The following is a 25317-nucleotide window of genomic DNA, read 5'->3' as shown; positions in this document are numbered from 1 at the left end:
TCAGGGGAAAAAAGAAACATTTTTATTTAAGAAACAATAAGTGTAGATAGGAGTACAAGAATAACCAATCACTTAAAAACTAATGCTGAATGTGAAACGAGTTCAGAAACTAAATCACAACCTGGATCCACAGGAGCTGCTGATGACTGCTGAATGATTAGAAAGAGATGGTCTGAATCTGTGTGATGATCTCACGTCACACTGTGCTGTCTATCTAGGGCACGTGAGAGTGAAGGGACCGCTGACCAGCAGAAGTGCTTCACTACAGTCCACAGACGAGCAGAAGAGCACGGTGAAGCCCCAGCAGTCCACCTGGCTGGGGTCGAGGGCGTCTTTCACTGGCTGGGCTTGGTCCCGCTGTCCTTCTCTCCGCCTGCAAAACAACATCATCTCAGGTCTCAGACACAGATGATGATGATGATGAAGATGAAGAATGGCTCACCTGCGGAGCTGCAGTCGTGAGTTGGCTGCCTGTGAGGAGATCACAACACCATCATTACTCAGGACTGATCTCAGAGCATCTGGAGCTCCCAGCGCTCACCTGTCGAAGTAGACCTGTCTCCTCCTGCGCAGCTCCTCTGCTGTGAGCGTCTCCTCGCTGCGTCCTGCGGTCACAGCGGCGCTGGGGCTTCTGGGATCACTGCCTCCTGAACACATTAAAGAGTGAACAACAGCAGATCTGGCATGTTTAGAGCTGCTCTGTGTCTAGTGGAGCTTCAGCTCTTAAAGGTCACATCTGTTCATTATAATTGTTGCAGAAGACTGGTTCATGTGGATTTTTCTTTTCTTTTTTCTTCTGTTTTTATCTTCCAGGTTTAAAATCGTCATCATGTCAGAGGATGTGATGTTTTCTTTCACCCATAGCCGGAGCTTACAACCAACACTCACCAAACGCCAAATGCATGTAGAAATGATTGAAAATACAACTGTATTTGTATCTTTCATTAGAAATGAAAAGATACAACCAATCAAAGGAAGGCTATAAAAGATGTTTTACATTTATTTCCTCTAGAAATCTTAGGACCATGTTCGGATTCACTTGATTAAAAATTTTTCCAAAAGTATCAACGGAATAAAAAAGGTTTCTCACAGGGGCAGATGTAATACAATCTAGAAGGATATGTTTAATGGACAATGAATTCTGACAAAATGAACATTTTGGAGGATTTTCTCCTAAGAGTAAAAATTTATGTGTAATTTTTGAATGTCCTATTCTGCATCGTGTATAGATGACTTGATTCCAACGATTCTCAAAACAGAGGTTAAGTTTTTTCTTCACATCAGGATTTATTTCATGCAACTTATTATTTAGACATTGATCCCATTCTGATTGCCATTTATTTCTGATGTATTCATTTATCGTTTGTTTTAAGTCTGTAAAAGGTATAAAACTATTTACTAATTCTGCGGATAGTGCTTCTTTTGCTGCACTGTCTGCTTTCTCATTTCCAGCAATTCCTGAGTGTCCAGGTACCCAGCAAAAGTAGATGCTAAAAGCCTTTGATTTGAGCATTGATAATTTAACGAAGATCTTGACTACTGTTGGATGATCAGTTTTCAAACTTTCCAGTGAATCCAGGCATGATTTTGAGTCAGTCATTATTAAGAATTTCTTTTGTGAAGAAGTTTCAATAAATTTTAATGCCAGCAATAAAGCATTTGCTTCTGCAGTGAAGATTGAACTTTGATCTGGAATACGTATACCTTGATGTACTTCATTCGTTGCAAAAGCTGCCGCTACCTGGTTTCCAGATTTGGATCCATCTGTGTATATTAGAGTATACTGAGGATACATATCTCTTATTTCTAAAAATTGTAGCTGATAATCATTTGGATGTGTTTCCGATTTTTGATTCTTTGATAAATCCAACAAAATAAAGGGTTTTTTGATATCCCAAGGGGGAATTTTGCAAAAGTGGGTTTGTTCCAAGATGTTTAAATCTACTTTGAGATTTTCCAGATGAGGTTTTATACGTAGACCAAATGGACGAATATGATTTGGTTTTCTTTCATACATTATTGAATACTGGACTGTAAAAACTGCCGGATGTGCTGGATTTCCTTTATTTGTTTTTAATTTGATTGCATATTGTAAGGCCAACTTTAATCGTCTGTTTTCCAAGGAAGGTTCATTGGCTTCTACATATAAACTTTGAATTGGTGATGTTCTATATGCTCCCAAAGCTAATCGTATGCCTTGATGATGTATAGTATCCAATGCTTGTATATATGATTTCCTGGCAGATCCATAAACAATACTCCCATAGTCCAGCTTCGATCGGATCAAAGTTCTATATAAGTTCATAAGTGATGTCATATCTGCTCCCCATTTAGTTTTGGACAAAACCTTTAAGATATTCAGGTCTTTAGAACACTTCTTTTTAAGCATTTTGATATGTGGAATAAATGACAGCTTATTGTCAAAGATTATGCCAAGGAATTTAGTCTCCTTTGCGACTTCAATGGGAATACCATCCAAAAATAATTCTGGTTCATTATGCAATGAACGAAGTTGACAAAAATGCATACAGACAGTTTTTGTTTGTGAAAATTTAAAGCCATTCTGTACTGACCATGAGAGCATTTTATTTATTTTTAGTTGGATTTTTCGTTCAATAGTGTTTATATGCTTGCTTCTATAACAAATGCAGATGTCATCTACATATAAACTGCAAAGAACATCTGAACCAATAACCTGAGCAATACTGTCTATTTTTATACTAAAAAGAGTAACTGATAAAATACTTCCTTGAGGTACTCCAAGTTCTTGTTTATGCGGGTCGGACACAGTATTGTCAACCTTGACTCTAAAGATTCTATTCGAAAGAAATCTTTCAATATAAATTGGCAAACGACCTCTAAAATTTAGTCGATACAGATCCTTTAAGATTCCATACTTCCAAGTGGTATCATAGGCTTTTTCCAAGTCGAAAAAAACAGCCACAGCATGTTCTTTCTTAATAAACGCATCACGGATATAACTTTCAAGATTGACAAGGTGATCTGTTGTACTTCGACCTTTCCTAAAACCACATTGAGCCTTACTTATAAGATGTTTGGATTCCAGGCACCAGACTAGACGATCATTTACCATCCTCTCCATAGTTTTACATAGACAACTGGTTAAAGCTATAGGTCGATAATTTACAGGATCACTATGGTCTTTTCCTGGTTTTGGGATAGGAATAATTTCAGCTTCAAGCCAAGAAGATGGGATATTTCCTGATATCCAAATAGAGTTAAAAGTTCCCAGAAGCTTCTTCAGAAAGAGGTGAGGTAAGTTCTTTATAAACTGATAATGAATTTTATCTGGTCCAACCGCTGTATCATGGGATTTCCTAATGGCTCGTTGTAGCTCTTCCATGGAAAAATTCTGATTGTATGGCTCCAAATTATTTGAAATAAAATTTATTTGTTGAATTTGGAATGTTCTAAAAGCAGGAGAACAGTTCTCAAAAGATGAATTCTTTTCAAAAGTTCTTGCTAGAATATTTGCAATATCTTGTTTTGAAGTCAAGAGTAAACCATGTTGCTTGATGTGTTGTATTTGCGAACCAATGGTTTCACCCTTCATTTTCCGTATCAAGTTCCAGATTTTGGTTGAAGGAGTATTAGGTGATATACTGGCAACAAAATTTCTCCAGCTTTCCTTCTTAACTTCATTGATAGTTCTTCTTGCTTTTGCTCTAGCAATTTTGAGTTTAATAAGATTTTCAGTTGATGGACGTTTGTAGAAATATCTTTCAGCTTTTTTCCTTTCTTTAATAACTTCTTTACATTTATCATCAAACCATGGGAGTTGTTTAGATTTTTTGTTTAATGATGTTTTTGGGACTGTATCATTTGCAATAGACATTAGTGTATCTGTAAAATTTTCCAAGGCATCTGGCCTGTTCTCCACAAAATGTGTAAATCTCTCATAACATAGAGCTTGAAATTGATACCAGTTAGCTTTTTTGATTTTCCATCTTTGTGTTTTTGCTTCTTCTTCTTTTCCTTTAAAAGTAATAATTATTGGAAAATGGTCACTTCCACAAAGGTCATCCAATACTTTCCATGATAAATCTAAAAAAACTTCTGGTTGACATATTGTTAGATCAATTGCAGAATAAGTTCCATGCCCTGGATGTAAATAAGTATTTGACCCATTATTTAAAAGACATAAGGTGTTATTATTTATAAAGTCTTCAATCTTCTTTCCTTTTGTATTGCAATGATCACTGCCCCACAGCAAATTATGACTATTAAAATCTCCCATGAGTATAAAAGGAGATGGAAGTTGATTTACCAGATCATCCAAGTCTGTGCGCATCAAGTTTAAGTCTGGAGGAATATAAATGGAGCATATAGTAATGGTTTTATGCAAAGTTAATCGTACTGCTGTCACTTGTAATCTGCTATTAATACTGATAGGACTATGAATTACATTGTTTCTTACTAGTATTGCCGTACCACCAGAAGCTCGCTTGTCATTGGGACCAAAGGTGGCAAATACTGTAAAATTTTTAAAAGAAAAGTTATAATCAGTTGAGAGTTGTATCTCCTGAAGACATATTGCAAGGGGGTCAACAGTTGTAGTTAAACACTGTAATTCTGTGAAGTTCGCTCTGATCCCACGACAATTCCATTGAATGATAGACTCTTTCATTACCTATTAGGAAGAACAAGAACATTTGTCCTAACTTTTCCTTTTGGAGATGGGCTTCTACTATGATGCTCACTCTCTTTCATTTCCACATCTTTTATTTGTCTTGTCTTTGATGTTTCTTCTTGAGATACTTTGGATTGAGAGTTTGATTTCCTGTTGCTTTTACTTGTCCTCTGATTTTCTGTTTCTGAAATTTGGCTGAGGTTCGTGTCATTTGAGGGGACTTCGTTTTGTTTTTCTGTAGTTTTTGCCCTTGAGGGAGTATTACTTAGGTTAACTGTTTGAGGTTTATCTTTGCACATCCAAGTGATGTCTGTCTGGCAATCTACTGATCTCACAGATTTTCTTGCAGCAGAAGCAAATGTTTTATTCAGAGTGAAAATAGGTGTTATAGTCACTTGTTTCTTTGCTTCAATGTAACTGATCCTTTTTGTACATCTGATTTTTTGTATTTCCTTTTCTTTGATCCACATGGGACATTGTTTTGATGCAGCTGAATGATCACCTGTGCAGTTACAACATTTAGTTGGTTTTTCACAACTATCCTTGTCATGGCCTTCTTCTCCACAGTTACAACAGATGTGCTTGTTTTTACAACTATTAAATCCGTGTCCATATTTTTGACAATTGAAACACCTCAAAGGATTGGGTATATATAGGTCTACCGGAACACTTAGATACCCAATCTGAATTCTTTCTGGTAGGAGTGGTTTATTAAAAATGATGATGTATGTATTGGTTTTAATCATTCTTTCTTCTCTTTTGATTATAATTCGTTTCACATTTGTTACTCCTTGAGTTTTAAGCTCATTTGTTATTTCTTCTTCATCTACATCATCCAGTTCTCTAGTACGAATTATTCCTTTACTATAGTTCAAAGTTGGGTGAGGGTATGTCTTTATCTGAACTCCTGCCAGCATATTAGCATGTAACAGGTTTTCAGCATTTGCCTTTTTACAGCATTCAACAAGAATTTGTCCCGAACGTAATTTTTTCACTTCTTTAACAGTTCCTGCTATTCCTGCAATACCCTTTTGTATGGCAAAAGGGGAGAGCTTGATAATTGGGATATCTGAAGAAATAGATTCAATAGTAATAAACTTTGGCCAATCATCATTACTCGACAGAGAAAAGCCTCTGTTTGGTGCACTGTTATCCGTATCTGGTTCCAAGAAACGTTTTTTTGAGTTGTGTTTTGTAGCCATATTTAAATGTTTAAATTTCATCATCTTTACTCCCCACCCACCTCGGAGCCCCAAAAAAAGGGGATGCACAGCGCCGCGGATCTCCAGCAGATTATGCATCAGGGATATAAAAATGGTATACTCAAGCAAAGTAAGCTATCATTTGCTCAAATCACTTGATTGACCCTAAGCCAACGCCTTCTGGGGATATACATAACGAAAAGTCTTTCCCAGGGCATGCCTTGACCAGCCGATTGATTGGATCGAGCCATTCCAACCTCCCGTCTAGGTAAAGTAGGAGCCAAAGTACCGTGTTGAAATAATGGAAACCTCAGTAAACCACATTTCTCAGGGACCAGGATCTCTTCCTCCACCAACACGGGTCGCAACTCACGGCAAACGAGTTGTCCCATTTGGGATATTTAGGATCTGTTTACTTACAACTTCTTTCAGCGTGATAATAGAAAAGATCCACACAAGAATATAATTATAATTAAAAATAACTGTAACCCTAGTAAGGGGGGCTAAAGGGTTGTTCTCTCTTGCCCAAGGAGAAGACCCTAGCACTACGGAGGGAAGGAGCGTGCCACTGTTCCTTTCACGGGCTACCAAAAAAAAATGGGTCCCGTGCCGTACCCGATGACATAAATCTAACCAACTTCATCTTTACTGTGCTGGAGGATGTACGAAAACCCTGCTTCGAGTCAGAACGGAGTGGCATCATGTGAAAATGGTCTATTGTTATATAATAAAATGCAATACTGAATAAAAAATATGAATAAAACAAAGTCAACTAGATAAAGCACATATGTGCAGGTATGGAGGGGTGGGATGTGAAGCTGCTGGTGTGTCTCACCCTGCATGCTGAGCTGAATGGCCCTGCGCAGGTCAGCCTCCTCGTCCTCCACCTGCATGCCCTGTCTGCTGAGAGCCAGAGCCTTCCTCATCTCCTCCTCATCCTCATCCAGCAGCACTTCTTCTGTGGTGTGTCCAGGCTCTGACACCCTGACCGACAACACACACTCAAGCCCATCAGTGACCGCCGGACGTGAGCAGCTCTGTGTGTGCATCACGTGATCACTGTCATCCTCTGATGCACACACTGCTCAAGTGTTCACCCTCCTGCTGTGCTGAAGCTCTCGGTTTCTGCTGCGCATCACACTGATATTCCCATGAACAACACTATCTCACACTTCTCTTCAGTGCTGCAATCAGATCCTAAGAACTATGAGCCAGACACATCCTTGAACAGATTCTCATTTCAACTAAACTTTGAGCGTTAAATTGAATTAGTTCTCATTGATTTCATATTTTAATCTTTGACAAGCTACAATAAACTGCTGTTTTTCAAAGTGTTGATTTTTGGTGAATTGCATGGAAACCACTGACACCATCACAATCACCAACAATTGTTTAGCCTTTCCAAAGTATATCTGTGTTGACACATGCATGCACATTCATAAACAAGAAGAAAGTGTTTTAAGCAGTTTGCTCTCTGAACTGCTAATTGATTTGTTCCTCTTTTGTGAAAAGCTTTGGATAAAAGAGTGTGCTAAATGCGTCAGTGTGCATGTAAGGTAATGTGGGTCACAACAGGAGGGTGAAGACTGTCTTGTTCTGTATGTCATGTGATGACGGCCAGTGCACCTCTGGGCCTCGTCCTCTCCAATCAGCCCCGGCCGCTGCTGCTGCTCCACTCGCATGATCCGCAAAATCTGATCGGCTTCACACTCCGGCAGGCTTCCCCGGATCACAAATATGCAATAACCTGCAGAGACGTTCAGCTGAGCAAGATTTCCAGCATTATCACTGTGACATACATGACGACGCAGAGGTCACGCAACACATGATCATGTATGAGTTTTACCTTCCTGCTGTAGCTGCGCTAAGAAAAGAGCCAAGTATGTGTCTGATATGAGCTCCGGACCGGTCAGCAGCGAGTTCAGATTAAACCACTAGATGAAGAGAGAGAGGCTGTAAACTCAACATCATCTCACACAGACTCAGACTAATGCTGCGGGTTAAACACGTACCTGCTGTCCCAGCTTACGCACCGTAAACCAGTGCTCCTTATAGTTACATATAAAGGCCTTCTCGTGTCTGAGAGCAAACATGAAGAGGATGAACGTTCACACAGTGGACAACAGGACTCAAGATAAAGCTTTCAGAAATACTCACATGGGATTGATCTGTAACTGCTGGTACTCTCTACTGTTGAAGAGAATGATTTCCAAACCCCAAACCCCCAGAGCGTTACTGATCACCTGCAAAACACAGCACTTCTTAAAACACCATCAAAACACAGCAGATTCACTCAACACACCATCAAAACACCTCAGATTCACTCAACACACCATCAAAACACTTCAGATTCACTCAACACACCATCACAACACTTCAGATTCACTCAACACACCATCAAAACACTTCAGATTCACTCAAACCACAGCAGATTCACTCAACACACCATCAAAACACTTCAGATTCACTCAACACACCATCAAAACACTTCAGATTCACTCAACACACCATCACAACACTTCAGATTCACTCAACACACCATCACAACTCAACACACCATCAAAACACTTCAGATTCACTCAAAACACAGCAGATTCACTCAACACACCATCAAAACACCTCAGATTCACTCAACACACCATCAAAACACTTCAGATTCACTCAACACACCATCACAACACTTCAGATTCACTCAACACACCATCAAAACACTTCAGATTCACTCAAAACACAGCAGATTCACTCAACACACCATCAAAACACTTCAGATTCACTCAACACACCATCACAACACTTCAGATTCACTCAACACACCATCACAACACTTCAGATTCACTCAACACACCATCACAACTCAACACACCATCAAAACACTTCAGATTCACTCAAAACACAGCAGATTCACTCAACACACCATCAAAACACCTCAGATTCACTCAACACACCATCAAAACACTTCAGATTCACTCAACACACCATCTAAACACTTCAGATTCACTCAACACACCATCAAAACACTTCAGATTCACTCAACACACCATCAAAACACTTCAGATTCACTCAAAACACAGCAGATTCACTCAACACACCATCAAAACACTTCAGATTCACTCAACACACCATCATCAAAACACAGCAGATTCACTCAACACACCATCAAAACACTTCAGATTCACTCAACACACCATCACAACACTTCAGATTCACTCAACACGCCATCATCAAAACACTTCAGATTCACTCAACACGCCATCAAAACACTTCAGATTCACTCAAAACACAGCAGATTCACTCAACACACCATCACAACACTTCAGATTCACTCAACACACCATCATCAAAACACTTCAGATTCACTCAACACGCCATCAAAACACTTCAGATTCACTCAAAACACAGCAGATTCACTCAACACACCCTCAAAACACAACAGATTCACTCAACACGCCATCACAACACTTCAGATTCACTCAACACACCATCATCAAAACACTTCAGATTCACTCAACACACCATCAAAACACTTCAGATTCACTCAACACGCCATCAAAACACTTCAGATTCACTCAACACGCCATCAAAACACTTCAGATTCACACAACACACCATCACAACACAGCAGATTCACTCAACACACCATCACAACACTTCAGATTCACTCAACACACCATCATCAAAACACAGCAGATTCACTCAACACACCCTCAAAACACTTCAGATTCACTCAAAACACAGCAGATTCACTCAACACACCCTCAAAACACAACAGATTCACTCAACACGCCATCACAACACTTCAGATTCACTCAACACGCCATCAAAACACAGCAGATTCACTCAGCACGCCATCACAACACTTCAGATTCACTCAACACGCCATCAAAACACTTCAGATTCACTCAAAACAACATCACAACACTTCAGATTCACTCAACACACCATCACAACACTTCAGATTCACTCAACACACCATCACAAAACTTCAGATTCACTCAACACACCATCATCAAAACACTTCAGATTCACTCAACATGCCATCAAAACACTTCAGATTCACACAACACACCATCACAACACAGCAGATTCACTCAACACACCATCACAACACTTCAGATTCACTCAACACACCATCATCAAAACACTTCAGATTCACTCAACACGCCATCAAAACACTTCAGATTCACTCAAAACACAGCAGATTCACTCAACACACCCTCAAAACACAACAGATTCACTCAACACGCCATCACAACACTTCAGATTCACTCAACATGCCATCAAAACACAGCAGATTCACTCAACACGCCATCACAACACTTCAGATTCACTCAACACGCCATCAAAACACTTCAGATTCACTCAAAACAACATCACAACACTTCAGATTCACTCAACACGCCATCGCAACACTTCAGATTCACTCAACACGCCATCAAAACACAGCAGATTCACTCAACACGCCATCACAACACTTCAGATTCACTCAACACGCCATTAAAACACTTCAGATTCACTCAAAACAACATCACAACACTTCAGATTCACTCAACACACCATCACAACACTTCAGATTCACTCAACACACCATCACAACACTTCAGATTCACTCAACACACCATCATCAAAACACTTCAGATTCACTCAACACACCATCAAAACACTTCAGATTCACTCAACACGCCATCAAAACACTTCAGATTCACACAAAACACCATCACAACACAGCAGATTCACTCAACACACCATCACAACACTTCAGATTCACTCAACACACCATCATCAAAACACTTCAGATTCACTCAACACGCCATCAAAACACTTCAGATTCACTCAAAACACAGCAGATTCACTCAACACACCCTCAAAACACAACAGATTCACTCAACACGCCATCACAACACTTCAGATTCACTCAACATGCCATCAAAACACAGCAGATTCACTCAACACGCCATCACAACACTTCAGATTCACTCAACACGCCATCAAAACACTTCAGATTCACTCAAAACAACATCATCAAAACACAGCAGATTCACTCAACACACCATCAAAACACTTCAGATTCACTCAACACACCATCAAAACACTTCAGATTCACTCAACACACCATCAAAACACTTCAGATTCACTCAACACACCATCATCAAAACACAGCAGATTCACTCAACACACCATCAAAACACTTCAGATTCACTCAGCACACCATCAAAACACTTCAGATTCACTCAACACACCATCACAACACTTCAGATTCACTCAACACACCATCACAACTCAACACACCATCAAAACACTTCAGATTCACTCAAAACACAGCAGATTCACTCAACACACCATCAAAACACCTCAGATTCACTCAACACACCATCAAAACACTTCAGATTCACTCAACACACCATCACAACACTTCAGATTCACTCAACACACCATCAAAACACTTCAGATTCACTCAAAACACAGCAGATTCACTCAACACACCATCAAAACACTTCAGATTCACTCAACACACCATCACAACACTTCAGATTCACTCAACACACCATCACAACACTTCAGATTCACTCAACACACCATCACAACACTTCAGATTCACTCAACACACCATCATCAAAACACTTCAGATTCACTCAACACGCCATCAAAACACTTCAGATTCACACAACACACCATCACAACACAGCAGATTCACTCAACACACCATCACAACACTTCAGATTCACTCAACACACCATCATCAAAACACTTCAGATTCACTCAACACGCCATCAAAACACTTCAGATTCACTCAAAACACAGCAGATTCACTCAACACACCCTCAAAACACAACAGATTCACTCAACACGCCATCACAACACTTCAGATTCACTCAACATGCCATCAAAACACTTCAGATTCACTCAAAACACAGCAGATTCACTCAACACACCCTCAAAACACAACAGATTCACTCAAAACAACATCACAACACTTCAGATTCACTCAACACGCCATCAAAACACAGCAGATTCACTCAACACACCATCACAACACTTCAGATTCACTCAACACACCATCACAACACTTCAGATTCACTCAACACACCATCATCAAAACACTTCAGATTCACTCAACACACCATCAAAACACTTCAGATTCACTCAACACGCCATCAAAACACTTCAGATTCACACAACACACCATCACAACACAGCAGATTCACTCAACACACCATCACAACACTTCAGATTCACTCAACACACCATCATCAAAACACTTCAGATTCACTCAACACGCCATCAAAACACTTCAGATTCACTCAAAACACAGCAGATTCACTCAACACACCCTCAAAACACAACAGATTCACTCAACACGCCATCACAACACTTCAGATTCACTCAACATGCCATCAAAACACAGCAGATTCACTCAACACGCCATCACAACACTTCAGATTCACTCAACACGCCATAAAAACACTTCAGATTCACTCAAAACAACATCACAACACTTCAGATTCACTCAACACACCATCACAACACTTCAGATTCACTCAACACACCATCAAAACACTTCAGATTCACTCAACACACCATCACAACACTTCAGATTCACTCAACACACCATCACAACACTTCAGATTCACTCAACACACCATCAAAACACTTCAGATTCACTCAACACACCATCAAAACACTTCAGATTCACTCAACACACCATCATCAAAACACTTCAGATTCACTCAACACACCATCATCAAAACACTTCAGATTCACTCAACACACCATCAAAACACTTCAGATTCACTCAACACATCATCAAAACACTTCAGATTCACTAAACACACCATCACAACACTTCAGATTCACTCAACACACCATCATCAAAACACTTCAGATTCACTCAAAACACCATCGTCAAAACACTTCAGATTCACTCAACACACCATCAAAACACTTCAGATTCACTGAACACACCATCAAAACACTTCAGATTCACTCAACACACCATCATCAAAACACTTCAGATTCACTCCAACACACCATCAAAACACTTCAGATTCACTCAAAACACCATCACAACACTTCAGATTCACTCAACACACCATCAAAACACTTCAGATTCAATCAACACGCCATCAAAACAATCCAGATTCACTCAAAACACAGCAGATTCACTCAACACACCATCAAAACACTTCAGATTCACTCAAAACACCATCATCAAAACACTTCAGATTCACTCAACACACCATCACAACACTTCAGATTCACTCAACACACCATCATCAAAACACTTCAGATTCACTCAACACGCCATCAAAACACTTCAGATTCACTCAAAACACCATCATCAAAACACTTCAGATTCACTCAAAACACCATCATCAAAACACTTCAGATTCACTCGAAAACTATCACAACACTTCAGATTCACTCAACACACCATCAAAACACTTCAGATTCACTCAACACGCCATCAAAACAATCCAGATTCACTCAAAACACAGCAGATTCACTCAACACACCATCAAAACACTTCAGATTCACTCAAAACACCATCATCAAAACACTTCAGATTCACTCAACACACCATCACAACACTTCAGATTCACTCAACACACCATCATCAAAACACTTCAGATTCACTCAACACGCCATCAAAACACTTCAGATTCACTCAAAACACCATCATCAAAACACTTCAGATTCACTCAACACACCATCTAAACACTTCAGATTCATTCAAAACACCATCAAAACACTTCAGATTAACTCAAAACAGCAGATTCTCATCAGATTCACTCAAAATACTTCAGATTCACTCAACACACCATTTAAACACTTCAGATTCACTCAAAACACAGCAGATTCACTTCAGATTCACTCAACACACCATCAAAACACAGCAGATTCACTCAACACACCATCAAAACACTTCAGATTCACTCAAAACACCATCAAAACTCTTCAGATTCACTCAAAACACCATCAAACACTTCAGATTCATTCAAAACACCATCAAAACACTTCAGATTCACTCAAAACAGCAGATTCACTTCAGATTCACTCAACACACCATAAAAACACAGCAGATTCACTCAACACACCATCACAACACTTCAGATTCACTCAACACACCATCATCAAAACACTTCAGATTCACTCAACACACCATCATCAAAACACTTCAGATTCACTCAACACACCATCTAAACACTTCAGATTCACTCAACACACCATCTAAACACTTCAGATTCACTCAACACACCATCACAACACTTCAGATTCACTCAACACACCATCTAAACACTTCATATTCACTCAACACACCATCTAAACACTTCAGATTCACTCAACACACCATCACAACACTTCAGATTCACTCAAAACACCATCAAAACACTTCAGATTCACTCAACACACCATCACAACACTTCAGATTCACTCAAAACACCATCACAACACTTCAGATTCACTCAACACACCATCTAAACACTTCATATTCACTCAACACACCATCTAAACACTTCAGATTCACTCAACACACCATCACAACACTTCAGATTCACTCAAAACACCATCAAAACACTTCAGATTCACTCAACACACCATCATCAAAACACTTCAGATTCACTCAACACGCCATCATCAAAACACTTCAGATTCACTCAACACGCCATCATCAAAACACTTCAGATTCACTCAACACACCATCAAAACACTTCAGATTCACTCAACACGCCATCATCAAAACACTTCAGATTCACTCAACACGCCATCATCAAAACACTTCAGATTCACTCAACACGCCATCATCAAAACACTTCAGATTCACTCAACACACCATCAAAACACTTCAGATTCACTCAACACGCCATCATCAAAACACTTCAGATTCACTCAACACGCCATCATCAAAACACTTCAGATTCACTCAACACACCATCAAAACACTTCAGATTCACTCAACACACCATCAAAACACTTCAGATTCACTCAACACACCATCACAACACTTCAGATTCACTCAAAACACCATCAAAACACTTCACATTCACTCAACACACCATCATCAAAACACTTCAGATTCACTCAACACACCATCATCAAAACACTTCAGATTCACTCAACACATCATCAAAACACTTCAGATTCACTCAACACACCATCACAACACTTCAGATTCACTCAACACAACATCACAACACTTCAGATTCACTCAACACACCATCATCAAAACACTTCAGATTCACTCAAAACACCATCATCAAAACACTTCAGATTCACTCAAAACACCATCATCAAAACACTTCAGATTCACTCAACACACCATCACAACACTTCAGATTCACTCAACACACCATCACAACACTTCAGATTCACTCAACACACCATCACAACACTTCAGATTCACTCAACACACCATCATCAAAACACTTCAGATTCACTCAAAGCACCATCACAACACTTCATATTCACTCAACACACCATCAAAACACTTCAGATTCACTCAACACACCATCAAAACACTTCAGATTCACTCAAAACACAGCAGATTCACTCAACACTAGGGATGTCAACGATTAATCGATGATCGATTAATTGTCGATAAGAGATGCAATCGATTAAGGCTATCGATGGTCGGTTAAACGATTCAATGTTGGGCTGCGTGCGGCTCATGCGCACTCAACACGTGCGAGCGGCTGTGAGTGACGGTGACGATATATAAAGGCATCATCATTCATTCACAATGTACAAATTAAGCTTTTAATGTGATTTAAACTTTAAAGTACATTAAAATAGAAACAACATAAAAGTTCTTCAACATTAAATGCAATAGAAATGTAGTTACTAATCATTTCATCAGATAACTGTTTTATATCGTGCGCTTTGCAGGGCTGCGGGACACAGTGACAGGACAGGTAGTCTATACATTCCTACAACTTGTTAATTCATTCCTACGAATTATTAATGTGGCAATTGTCCATGTTTCATTAATTTTGTTCCCTAAATAACCCATGATTTAAGTGAAATAAGGGAACAAATTAATAAATCGAACGAATTCTTAATTCATGAAATCTTTAATTTCCCTTCCCATGTTTACCACAGTAAGAGATGCGAAAACAGTTATTAAAAGCGAAAGATAATAAAATAAACCTGGGAAATTAGAGGGTTAGACTATGAAGATTTAGGAAAAGAAACGATGCCTAAATATACTGAATTTGTGGAAATTCGTGACCAACCGGCAAACCAGAACAAAGCCGCGTAAATGAAGACTATGGGGTCCAAAAGCATGGTCGCGATCTAACATTTTCCAGTTAACCTATTATTCCTCTAATAAACAAAGCTTTTATACCACACTTGTCATAATCAGATCTTATCATTTCTAAATAAATAATTGCTGGATTCAAAACAGGCGCTGTGACCGACACATTCCTGGAGCTATCACTGCTGTCACTAAACGGTGACGCCGAGCATCGTTCACAAGTTTCTGCATGGACCTGACTAGGGCACAGGTTCTAAGCCCTGGGACAAAATGGGATGCTTTAAGGAAAATTTATAGCCTACTAAGTAATAGGTCCAACATAAAAATAACAATTTGTTTTCATGTTTTTTTTTTTGTTTTTTTTTTAAATAGGCTATGCGAAATATATCCGACTTAAATAGGCTAATTAAGATTAACGGATTTAAAACAGAAGTGTGGGCGCTCCATAAGTTCACAAAAAAAAAAAAAAAAGGATGACAACGCATTCTGTTTGTTTGCTTTATTTTACAAGAGCACAAATCTTCTGTTTTTATTGTGAGTGTGCACAAATGAAAGTAAACACTTTTGCGGAAAATATATATATTTTTTTTAATGTCTCAGCTGTTTCGATCGCCCCGGAGCCTGCTGCACACGTATATTCTAGCGATTCAAACTTACATCGCAGTCTGTTCATTATCAAAATAAAATGTCAACTAAACATTAAAAGGTTACACTGGTCAGTTTAAATAGACCGTAGTATACCGGTCCTCTCTGCTGTTATGCCAAGGACGTTTTTGCTCATATGAAGAGGATCATCATTTCCGTCTATATGCGAATGCGTGTTAAGTACAAGCCTAGTTTACATTATAAATAATAGTTTAACATTCAAATACATTGCGAATATGGAAACATTTCGATTTGTGCCGAATGAGACATGAGCAATAACCTCCAAATAAATCTAGCCAAAGCCGCGCTCGCTCATCCTCGTCTGCACGCATGCACTGTCACGATCTAATGCGCTGTATGCCGAATTTTTAAAAATCTGACATTTTCTAGGACAGAATCCAGCAGGATCAAATTAATGTGAGCAACTGTGTTTTGGTGCAGCAGCGCCGATGTAGTTCACTTAATGTGCAGCGCAGTCACACGCGCTCCACATTTCGGATAATTTTATACAATAATGTCAGTTGAAAACATTGCAATTGTGCTTTAAAATACAACAACGAGCACCACAAAACCATTTAAAGAGGCGCGTTCAGCGTTCTCCGTGCGGGATTGGAAACTGTCAACAAAGTAAAATGACCTCAAAAGTATGGCGCAATCTCTTCATTTTATCAAATGATCATAATCGCATCTATTCATTTTATAATCCTGCTACTAGCATTTTATTCAGACTAAAACCTCTTTAATTCAAGTGAGAAAGCGTTTTGTGTGTGTGTGTGTGTGTGGCTTTTGCACATCCTGTCATACAGCTGACTGCGTGCCTGCAATAGACGCATTTTGCAGTATTATGGTTAACGATTAATCGATTAATTGATCGTTAATTTAAACGACGATCGATCATGGAAATAATCGAAATTTGACATCCCTACTCAACACACCATCAAAACACTTCAGATTCACTCAAAACACCATCATCAAAACACTTTAGATTCACTCAACACACCATCACAACACTTCAGATTCACTCAAAACACCATCATCAAAACACTTTAGATTCACTCAACACACCATCACAACACTTCAGATTCACTCAACACACCATCATCAAAACACTTCAGATTCACTCAACACGCCATCAAAACACTTCAGATTCACTCAACACACCATCATCAAAACACTTCAGATTCACTCAACACACCATCATCAAAACACTTCAGATTCACTCAAAACACCATCATCAAAACACTTCAGATTCACTCAACACACCATCAAAACACTTCAGATTCACTCAAAACACCATCATCAAAACACTTCAGATTCACTCAAAACACCATCATCAAAACATTTCAGATTCACTCAACACACCATCTAAACACTTCAGATTCATTCAAAACGCAATCAAAACACTTCAGATTAACTCAAAACAGCAGATTCACATCAGATTCACTCAAAATACTTCAGATTCACTCAACACACCATCTAAACACTTCAGATTCACTCAAAACACAGCAGATTCACTTCAGATTCACTCAACACACCATCAAAACACAGCAGATTCACTCAACACACCATCAAAACACTTCAGATTCACTCAACACACCATCAAAACACTTCAGATTCATCAAAACACAGCAGATTCACTCAAAACACCATCAAAACACTTCAGATTCACTCAACACACCATCAAAACACTTCATATTCACTCAACACACCATCTAAACACTTCAGATTCACTCAAAACACAGCAGATTCACTTCAGATTCACTCAAAACACCATCAAAACACTTCACATGAACTCAAAACACCATCAAAACACTTCAGATTCACTCAAAACACAGCAGATTCACTTCAGATTCACTCAAAACACTTCAGATTGACTCAACACACCATCACAAACTGGCTTTTGGCTATTGAAAACAATAACGGTAACCATCTGAAATTAACGGGCAGTAACTGCACAGTAAGTAGCCTACATTCAATACAAACACAGATGGTACAGACATCAGCATTTAGCTTTCGTTTTTGAAAAGGTCTTTACCAGTAAAACTAGATATATGCTATATAAGTACATTATTCCAAAATGTTAAAATCAAACAATGTTGGTGCGAATAAAACAAAGATGCAAAGTGTTTCATTCATCCCAAAAAAAAAAAAAAAAAAAAAGGGTAATGATTAACATATTTTTTTACTTGAGCCAATGAAAAATAAATAACTACAGGTCCTTCTCAAAAAATAGCATATTGTGATAAAAGTTCATTATTTTCCATAATGTAATGATAAAAATTAAGCTTTCATATATTTTAGATCCATTGCACACCAACTGAAATATTTCATGTCTTTTATTGTTTTAATACTGATGATTTTGGCATACAGCTCATGAAAACCCAAAATGTCTGTCTCAATAAATGAGCATATCCAAGCAGTAAAAGAAAAGTGTTTTTAATACAAAAAAAGTCAACCTTCAAATAATTATGTTCAGTTATGCACTCAATACTTGGTCGGGAATCCTTTTGCAGAAATGACTGCTTCAATGCGGCGTGGCATGGAGGCAATCAGCCTGTGGCACTGCTGAGGTGTTATGGAGGCCCAGGATGCTTCGATAGCGGCCTTAAGCTCATCCAGAGTGTTGGGTCTTGCGTCTCTCAACTTTCTCTTCACAATATCCCACAGATTCTCTATGGGGTTCAGGTCAGGAGAGTTGGCAGGCCAATTGAGCACAGTAATACCATGGTCAGTAAACCATTTACCAGTGGTTTTGGCACTGTGAGCAGGTGCCAGGTCGTGCTGAAAAACGAAATCTTCATCTCCATAAAGCTTTTCAGCAGATGGAAGCATGAAGTGCTCCAAAATCTCCTGATAGCTTGCTGCATTGACCCTGCCCTTGATAAAACACAGTGGACCAACACCAGCAGCTGACCATCATTTTTAAATCAGTGACCATCACTGACTGTGATCTTCCTCCAAACTCTGGCACCTTGATTTCCGAATGACATGCAAAATTTGCTATCATCCGAAAAAAGTAATTTGGACCACTGAGCAACAGTCCAGTGCTGCTTCTCTGTAGCCCATTTCCTGCACACGCCTGTGAAGTGAAATTCAGCCAAGCATGGTGACCCATACTCAGAATTTGTGCTCTGCATTTAATCCAAACACACAGAGCAGTGAACACACACACACACACACACACACACACACACACACACACCCAGAGCAGTGGGCAGCCATTCATGCTGCGGCACCCGGGGAGCAGTTGGGGGTTCGATGCCTTGCTCAAGGGCACCTAAGTCGTGGTATTGAAGGTTGAGAGAGAGCTGTTCATGCACTCCCCCCACCCACAATTCCGTCCGGCCCGAGACTAGAACTCACAACCCTTCGATTGGGAGTCCAACCCTCTAACCATTAGGCCACAACTTCCCGCACGGTGCACGGTGGCTCTGGATGTTTCTACTCCAGACTCAGTCCACTGCTTCCGCAGTTCCCACAAGGTCTGGAATCGGTCCTTCTCCACAATCTTCCTCAGGGTCCGGTCACCTCTTCTCGTTGTGCAGCGTTTTTTGCCAAACTTTTTCCTTCCCACAGACTTCCCACTGAGGTGCCTTGATACAGCACTCTGGGAACAGCCTATTCATTCAGAAATTTATTTCTGTGTCTTACCCTCTCGCTTGAGGGTGTCAATGATGACCTTCTGGACAGCAGTCAGGTCGGCAGTCTTACCCATGATTGCGGTTTGGAGTAATGAACCAGGCTGGGAGTTTGTAAAAGCCTCAGGAATCTTTTGCAGGTGTTTAGAGTTAATTAGTTGATTCAGATGATTAGGTTAATAGCTCTTTTAGAGAATAGGAATTTTGGGTTTTCATGAGCTGTATGCCAAAATCATCAGTATTAAAACAATAAAAGACCTGAAATATTTCAGTTGGTGTGCAATGAATCTAAAATATATGAAAGTTTAATTTTTATCATTACATTATGGAAAATAATGAACTTTTATCACAATATGCAAATTTTTTGAGAAGGACCTGTATTGTCTCAAGTTAAACAATATAGATGTGAATCATTACCTTAAAGCTTTTTTAATTGGATGAATGAAACTTGTTTTCATTGTGCTACAGCAGGTGATTTTTAAATCAAATTAAGTCTATGTAATTTTAAGGTAAAATAAACATAATCATCTTATACAGAACTGATGTTTACTTCTGGTTTTTCAAACGTGTATGCAAGTTCTACTTTACAAAAAAAAAAAAAAAAGGTTCAGTTCAGTTCAGTCCGTTTTGTTTCTCATCGAAGCATCGAGCTCACTCGAGCAGCTTCAGTGAGTAGGAAAGGTTCTTATTTGTGCGTCAGTACACCAACGGCTGATTGCTTCCAGCTATCTGTGCCTCAGAGGTGTAGCTCTCTTTACTGTCTATGGTAGCTCTCTGACTTCCAGTACTGAATGGCTGCATGTGTCCTGCGCACAGATTTCGAAATACATCCCCACAAATGACATAGCGAATGATTACAATGAAGTTAGTGCACGCGGGCACACTTCTGGAAAAAACGACCGAAAAAAGACAAAAAAAAACGGCCGATTGCCGATTGCGTATTTTAAGCAAAAACCGCCCGGTTCCAATTAATGGCTGGTCAACCGGTGCATCCCTTATCAAAATACTTCAGATTCACTCAAAACACAGCAGATTCATTTCAGATTCACTCAAAACACCATCAAAACACTTCAGATTCACTCAAAACACCATCAAAACACTTCAGATTCACTCAAAACACAGCAGATTCACTTCAGATTCACTCAAAACACCATCAAAACACTTCAGATTAACTCAAAACACCATCAAAACACTTCAGATTCACTCAAAACACAGCAGATTCACTTCAGATTCACTCAAAACACCATCAAAACACTTCAGATTGACTCAACACACCATCACAAACTGGCTTTTGGCTATTGAAAACAATAACCGTAACCATCTGAAATTAACGGGCAGTAACTGCACAGTAAGTAGCCTACATTCAATACAAACACAGATGGTACAGACATCAGCATTTAGCTTTCGTTTTTGAAAAGGTCTTTACCAGTAAAACTAGATATATCTGAAGATTCACTTCAGATTCACTCAAGTCATCAAAACACTTCAGATTCACTCAAAACACCATCAAAACATGTATCAATGCCATTAAAATACCATCAATATATTCGAACACATTGCATGATATTCGGTTCAACCAAGTCTGAGTTTAACCTTGAACTTTCAGTTGAATTACCCTGAGATGGGAAACTGAGTTCAGAACAGCTGTATAGAGTTAGTTCCAGAAAGCACAGTTAGCTTACCGTCAACTAAACCCTTAACTTTCTGTTGATTAACCCCAAACCTTGCTTACTCGAGGCATGTGCTTCCAAATACACGTCATTTAATCACTCTGTAATAATCACTTTGACCGCGTCTGCATGATGAAAATATGTGCAATGAATGAATACCTGCTCTTGAACGTTTGTCTTCTCAATATGCATTTTCTACTTTAAAAAAAAGACATAAGGTACTAAGTCTTGTTTCCATGGGGGAAAAAATATTGAAGTCAACTATAGAATATAGTCACACCTCAAAATAATAATTTTTAGATATTTGTACTTGAAACAAGATCAAATATACTGCACTTTTGCAGCATGAATGAACAAAGTTTATATACGTCGCTTGTGCTTTAAAAAGGGGGAGGAGACTGAAAGCAGCTCTGTGTTTACTGAAGAGAGTCTGCTCCTGACCAGGTCAGGTTCACAGTGTGGGTCACCACAGTAACTGACTCTCTCTCTCAGAAACAGCCTCCACTTACCCTGCTTTCTCAGGTCTGACAAACCTCTCATTCTCAAGCACAAAACCCACACTTTCCCTCATTTCGGGGGTTAACAAACTCAAGAGTTTTCACTGAACCACAGTTTTTCCTGAAACGGTCTTCTGCTCATCACATCACATCACATCCGCTCCCTCCATCAGATCCGGAGACTCACAGCATCAGATGGGCACATTATGAAAAGGAAGCGGTTTCAGAGGTGAAGCGCATCTTTAAAGTAAGATGGAAGACAAACATGTAGTTCTTCTTTGTAAATCATGCACAAAGAGACCAGGAACATGACGTCAGAAGGAGTGCGTGCAGCAGCAGTGTTCTCATCTCTCCTCTAAACTGCTTTACTGTGCCTCACCTGAATGGAGAAGAAGCCACTGTCATCCATGTTTCCCGACGGTTGCTGTAGATGGCAGAACACAAGAGTATTAGGACTGTGATCATGTGTAACGGTGAAATGATTGGTGTGTGGAGCACCTGCATGAAGGTCCTGTACTCCTCGGTCTGCACGCCTCCTTCAGCCATGCGCACGCGCTCCTCCTCGTCCAGCTGCTGCGCGATGGAGGACAGCTCCACTGGACTGAAGTACTCTCCCTGCAGGAGGTTATTCAAGCAGTGCTGCGCACACAGAGAGCCCTCTTGCTGAACACACACACACACACACACACACACAGAGAGAGAGAGAGAGACAGAGAGACAGAGACACATCCACACACACACACACACACACACACACACACACACAGAGAGAGAGAGAGAGAGAGACAGAGAGACAGAGACACACACACACACACACACACACACACACACACACACACACACAGCTTACCAGAGGTACTTCACTCCTGATCTTACACTAAAGAAACTCCCATAATACCTGTGCGTCACTTTAACACATTAGTGCCGTGACCCTGGACTACAGTATTAGTCACGTGATGCTCATTCAGTGTGCAATAGAGTACCAAGGTACATGTTAGGATACCTAGTTACTCTGATGTTTAAAGAAACACAACACGAGAACATGAGAGTGACACACGCTGACAGTAAACAAACACTTCAAAAGACTTTGAGCCCATTTCTGGTTGTTGACAGTTGAAAGAAGTCCAAGAAGCATTCATATAAACTCGAGTGAGCCCATTATTCGTGCGAGGATACACTGACACGCAGACAAATCTCTCATTTATCGGGTCAAGCACATGTGAGAAACATACATATAAGTCATAAATAACATTCCATAAAACGCGATTCTTACTTTTTCGTGGAAAATAGACTCCATGTTTGGAAGTGCCTCTACATCCGGGAACAACGACAAGTCTAAACATGTCAAAATAAAAGTCACCCGAAACAACAAACACACGTCAAATGAAAAAGATGAAACCTAAAAGTAAAACTTACAGATTAGGATTATACAGCACTTATTAAATGGTCGTTTATAATACATATTAAATAATTGCTAAATTATAGTTTATTTTATTATAATATAATCTAACAGTTATTGACAATGTTAGTATTGGTTTTCAAATCGTTCTGGAGATCGTTCTTGAACAATTCTTTATTGCGTTTGTAACGTGACAAATAAATGCAATTGAGTGTTTTTAAGGTGTCAAATGCGTTCAAATAAATTTTGTCGGTGACCAGACCATCACTGCATAAAATCCCCCCCCCCCCCCCCAAAAAAGAAAGAAATTCTACAAAATTATGAATAAAAAATGCACATCAGGTGAATTTTGGCTTTTTTTTTTTTTTTTTTTTCATTTATGAGTGTGCTGTAAATTGAATCATTGTTTATTTCATCTTAATAGCTAAAATATTTAAGTTTGTACATGTAACGTATATACTTATATTATAACAAATTTACCATTAATATATACTACTCTGCACTGCATCCATTGCATCGGACATATTTAAGGTTATGAAGCAACGAGAATACTTTGTACAAGAAGAAAACAAAAATAACAACTTTATTCAACTTTATTATATTTGTCTCCTCACATCACTGTAGCACCATTTTGGAGAATATGAGCTGAACGCAGGCAGCGTACGCTCTTCTGTATCAGTCATGCCACAAGGATACGTTTTATACATGTATTTACGCTTAGATTTGAAAGAAAATAACGTATCCTTGTGGCACTCATCTTCTCTGGCCCCAGCACTTGAGAGGATTATTGGCCCGGCATCTTAGTGAAGGTGAGGGGTGGTGAATAAGGGACATGGTGATGATGATAATTAGTGGGGAAGCAGCAGATCTGTCACACAAAATTACAGGTGAACCTCAAGGTACACTGAAACAGTGGTTCCCAACCTCATTCCTCTCTCCTTTGTCTGACTACTAATCTAAATCAATTCAATTCAAATTTATTTGTACAGCGCTTTTCACAATACACATTGTTTCAAAGCAGCTTTACAGAAAATTAATGTGTCTACATTACAAAGCAGAAGTGAATTAAATTAAATTCTATTCAAGTTTATTTGTGTAGCACTTTTTATGATACAAATCATTGCAAAGCAACTTGTAAATGTAACAGAAATGTAAGTTTTGTACAATATTTAGTAGTAGCTTATAAGTGGTGACTGTCAGTTTGTGTACATATGACAGAAATGTACTGAAAAATGTATACAAGTCATAGTCAGACGATGAACACTATTAACAGTAATTATTATATGATGCAGTCACACTTGTAGCAATAATTGTTAGTTCTGTTTGTTGATTCAGGTTTAGCATCATCTGAGGTTCCTCTGAG

The 25317-nt window shown here is 39.1% G+C and overlaps 1 protein-coding gene across 1 annotated transcript; it reads right to left on the bottom strand.

The window, feature by feature from the left end:
• On the bottom strand, positions 1–23929 carry atxn3 (ataxin 3). Its single transcript, XM_026229305.1, has 11 exons — positions 23829–23929; positions 23054–23218; positions 22935–22979; positions 8011–8096; positions 7866–7932; positions 7700–7787; positions 7480–7600; positions 6689–6837; positions 542–647; positions 443–471; positions 1–373 (listed from the first exon to the last, which is right to left on the bottom strand). Exons 1-11 carry the CDS (start codon positions 23850–23852, stop codon positions 336–338), a joined length of 918 nt encoding a protein of 305 aa, XP_026085090.1. The 5' UTR covers positions 23853–23929; the 3' UTR covers positions 1–335.
• Between the last annotated feature and the right edge of the window lie 1388 nt (positions 23930–25317).

Source organism: Carassius auratus, chromosome 42 (assembly GCF_003368295.1).
Source record: "Carassius auratus strain Wakin chromosome 42, ASM336829v1, whole genome shotgun sequence".
In the NCBI taxonomy this organism is placed as follows: domain Eukaryota; kingdom Metazoa; phylum Chordata; class Actinopteri; order Cypriniformes; family Cyprinidae; genus Carassius; species Carassius auratus.
Note: the sequence above shows the minus strand (reverse complement) of the source record. Positions and strands in the feature narration are given on the sequence as shown.

Coding starts and splice junctions, on each gene's coding strand:
- atxn3 (XM_026229305.1), bottom strand. CDS start 23,852: ATGGAGTCTATTTTCCACGAAAAA. Junction 23,219..23,828: donor AGTCTATTTTCCACGAAAAA/GTAAGAATCGCG, acceptor GTGTGTGTTCAG/CAAGAGGGCTCTCTGTGTGC. Junction 7,601..7,699: donor AGCGCAGCTACAGCAGGAAG/GTAAAACTCATA, acceptor ACGTCTCTGCAG/GTTATTGCATATTTGTGATC.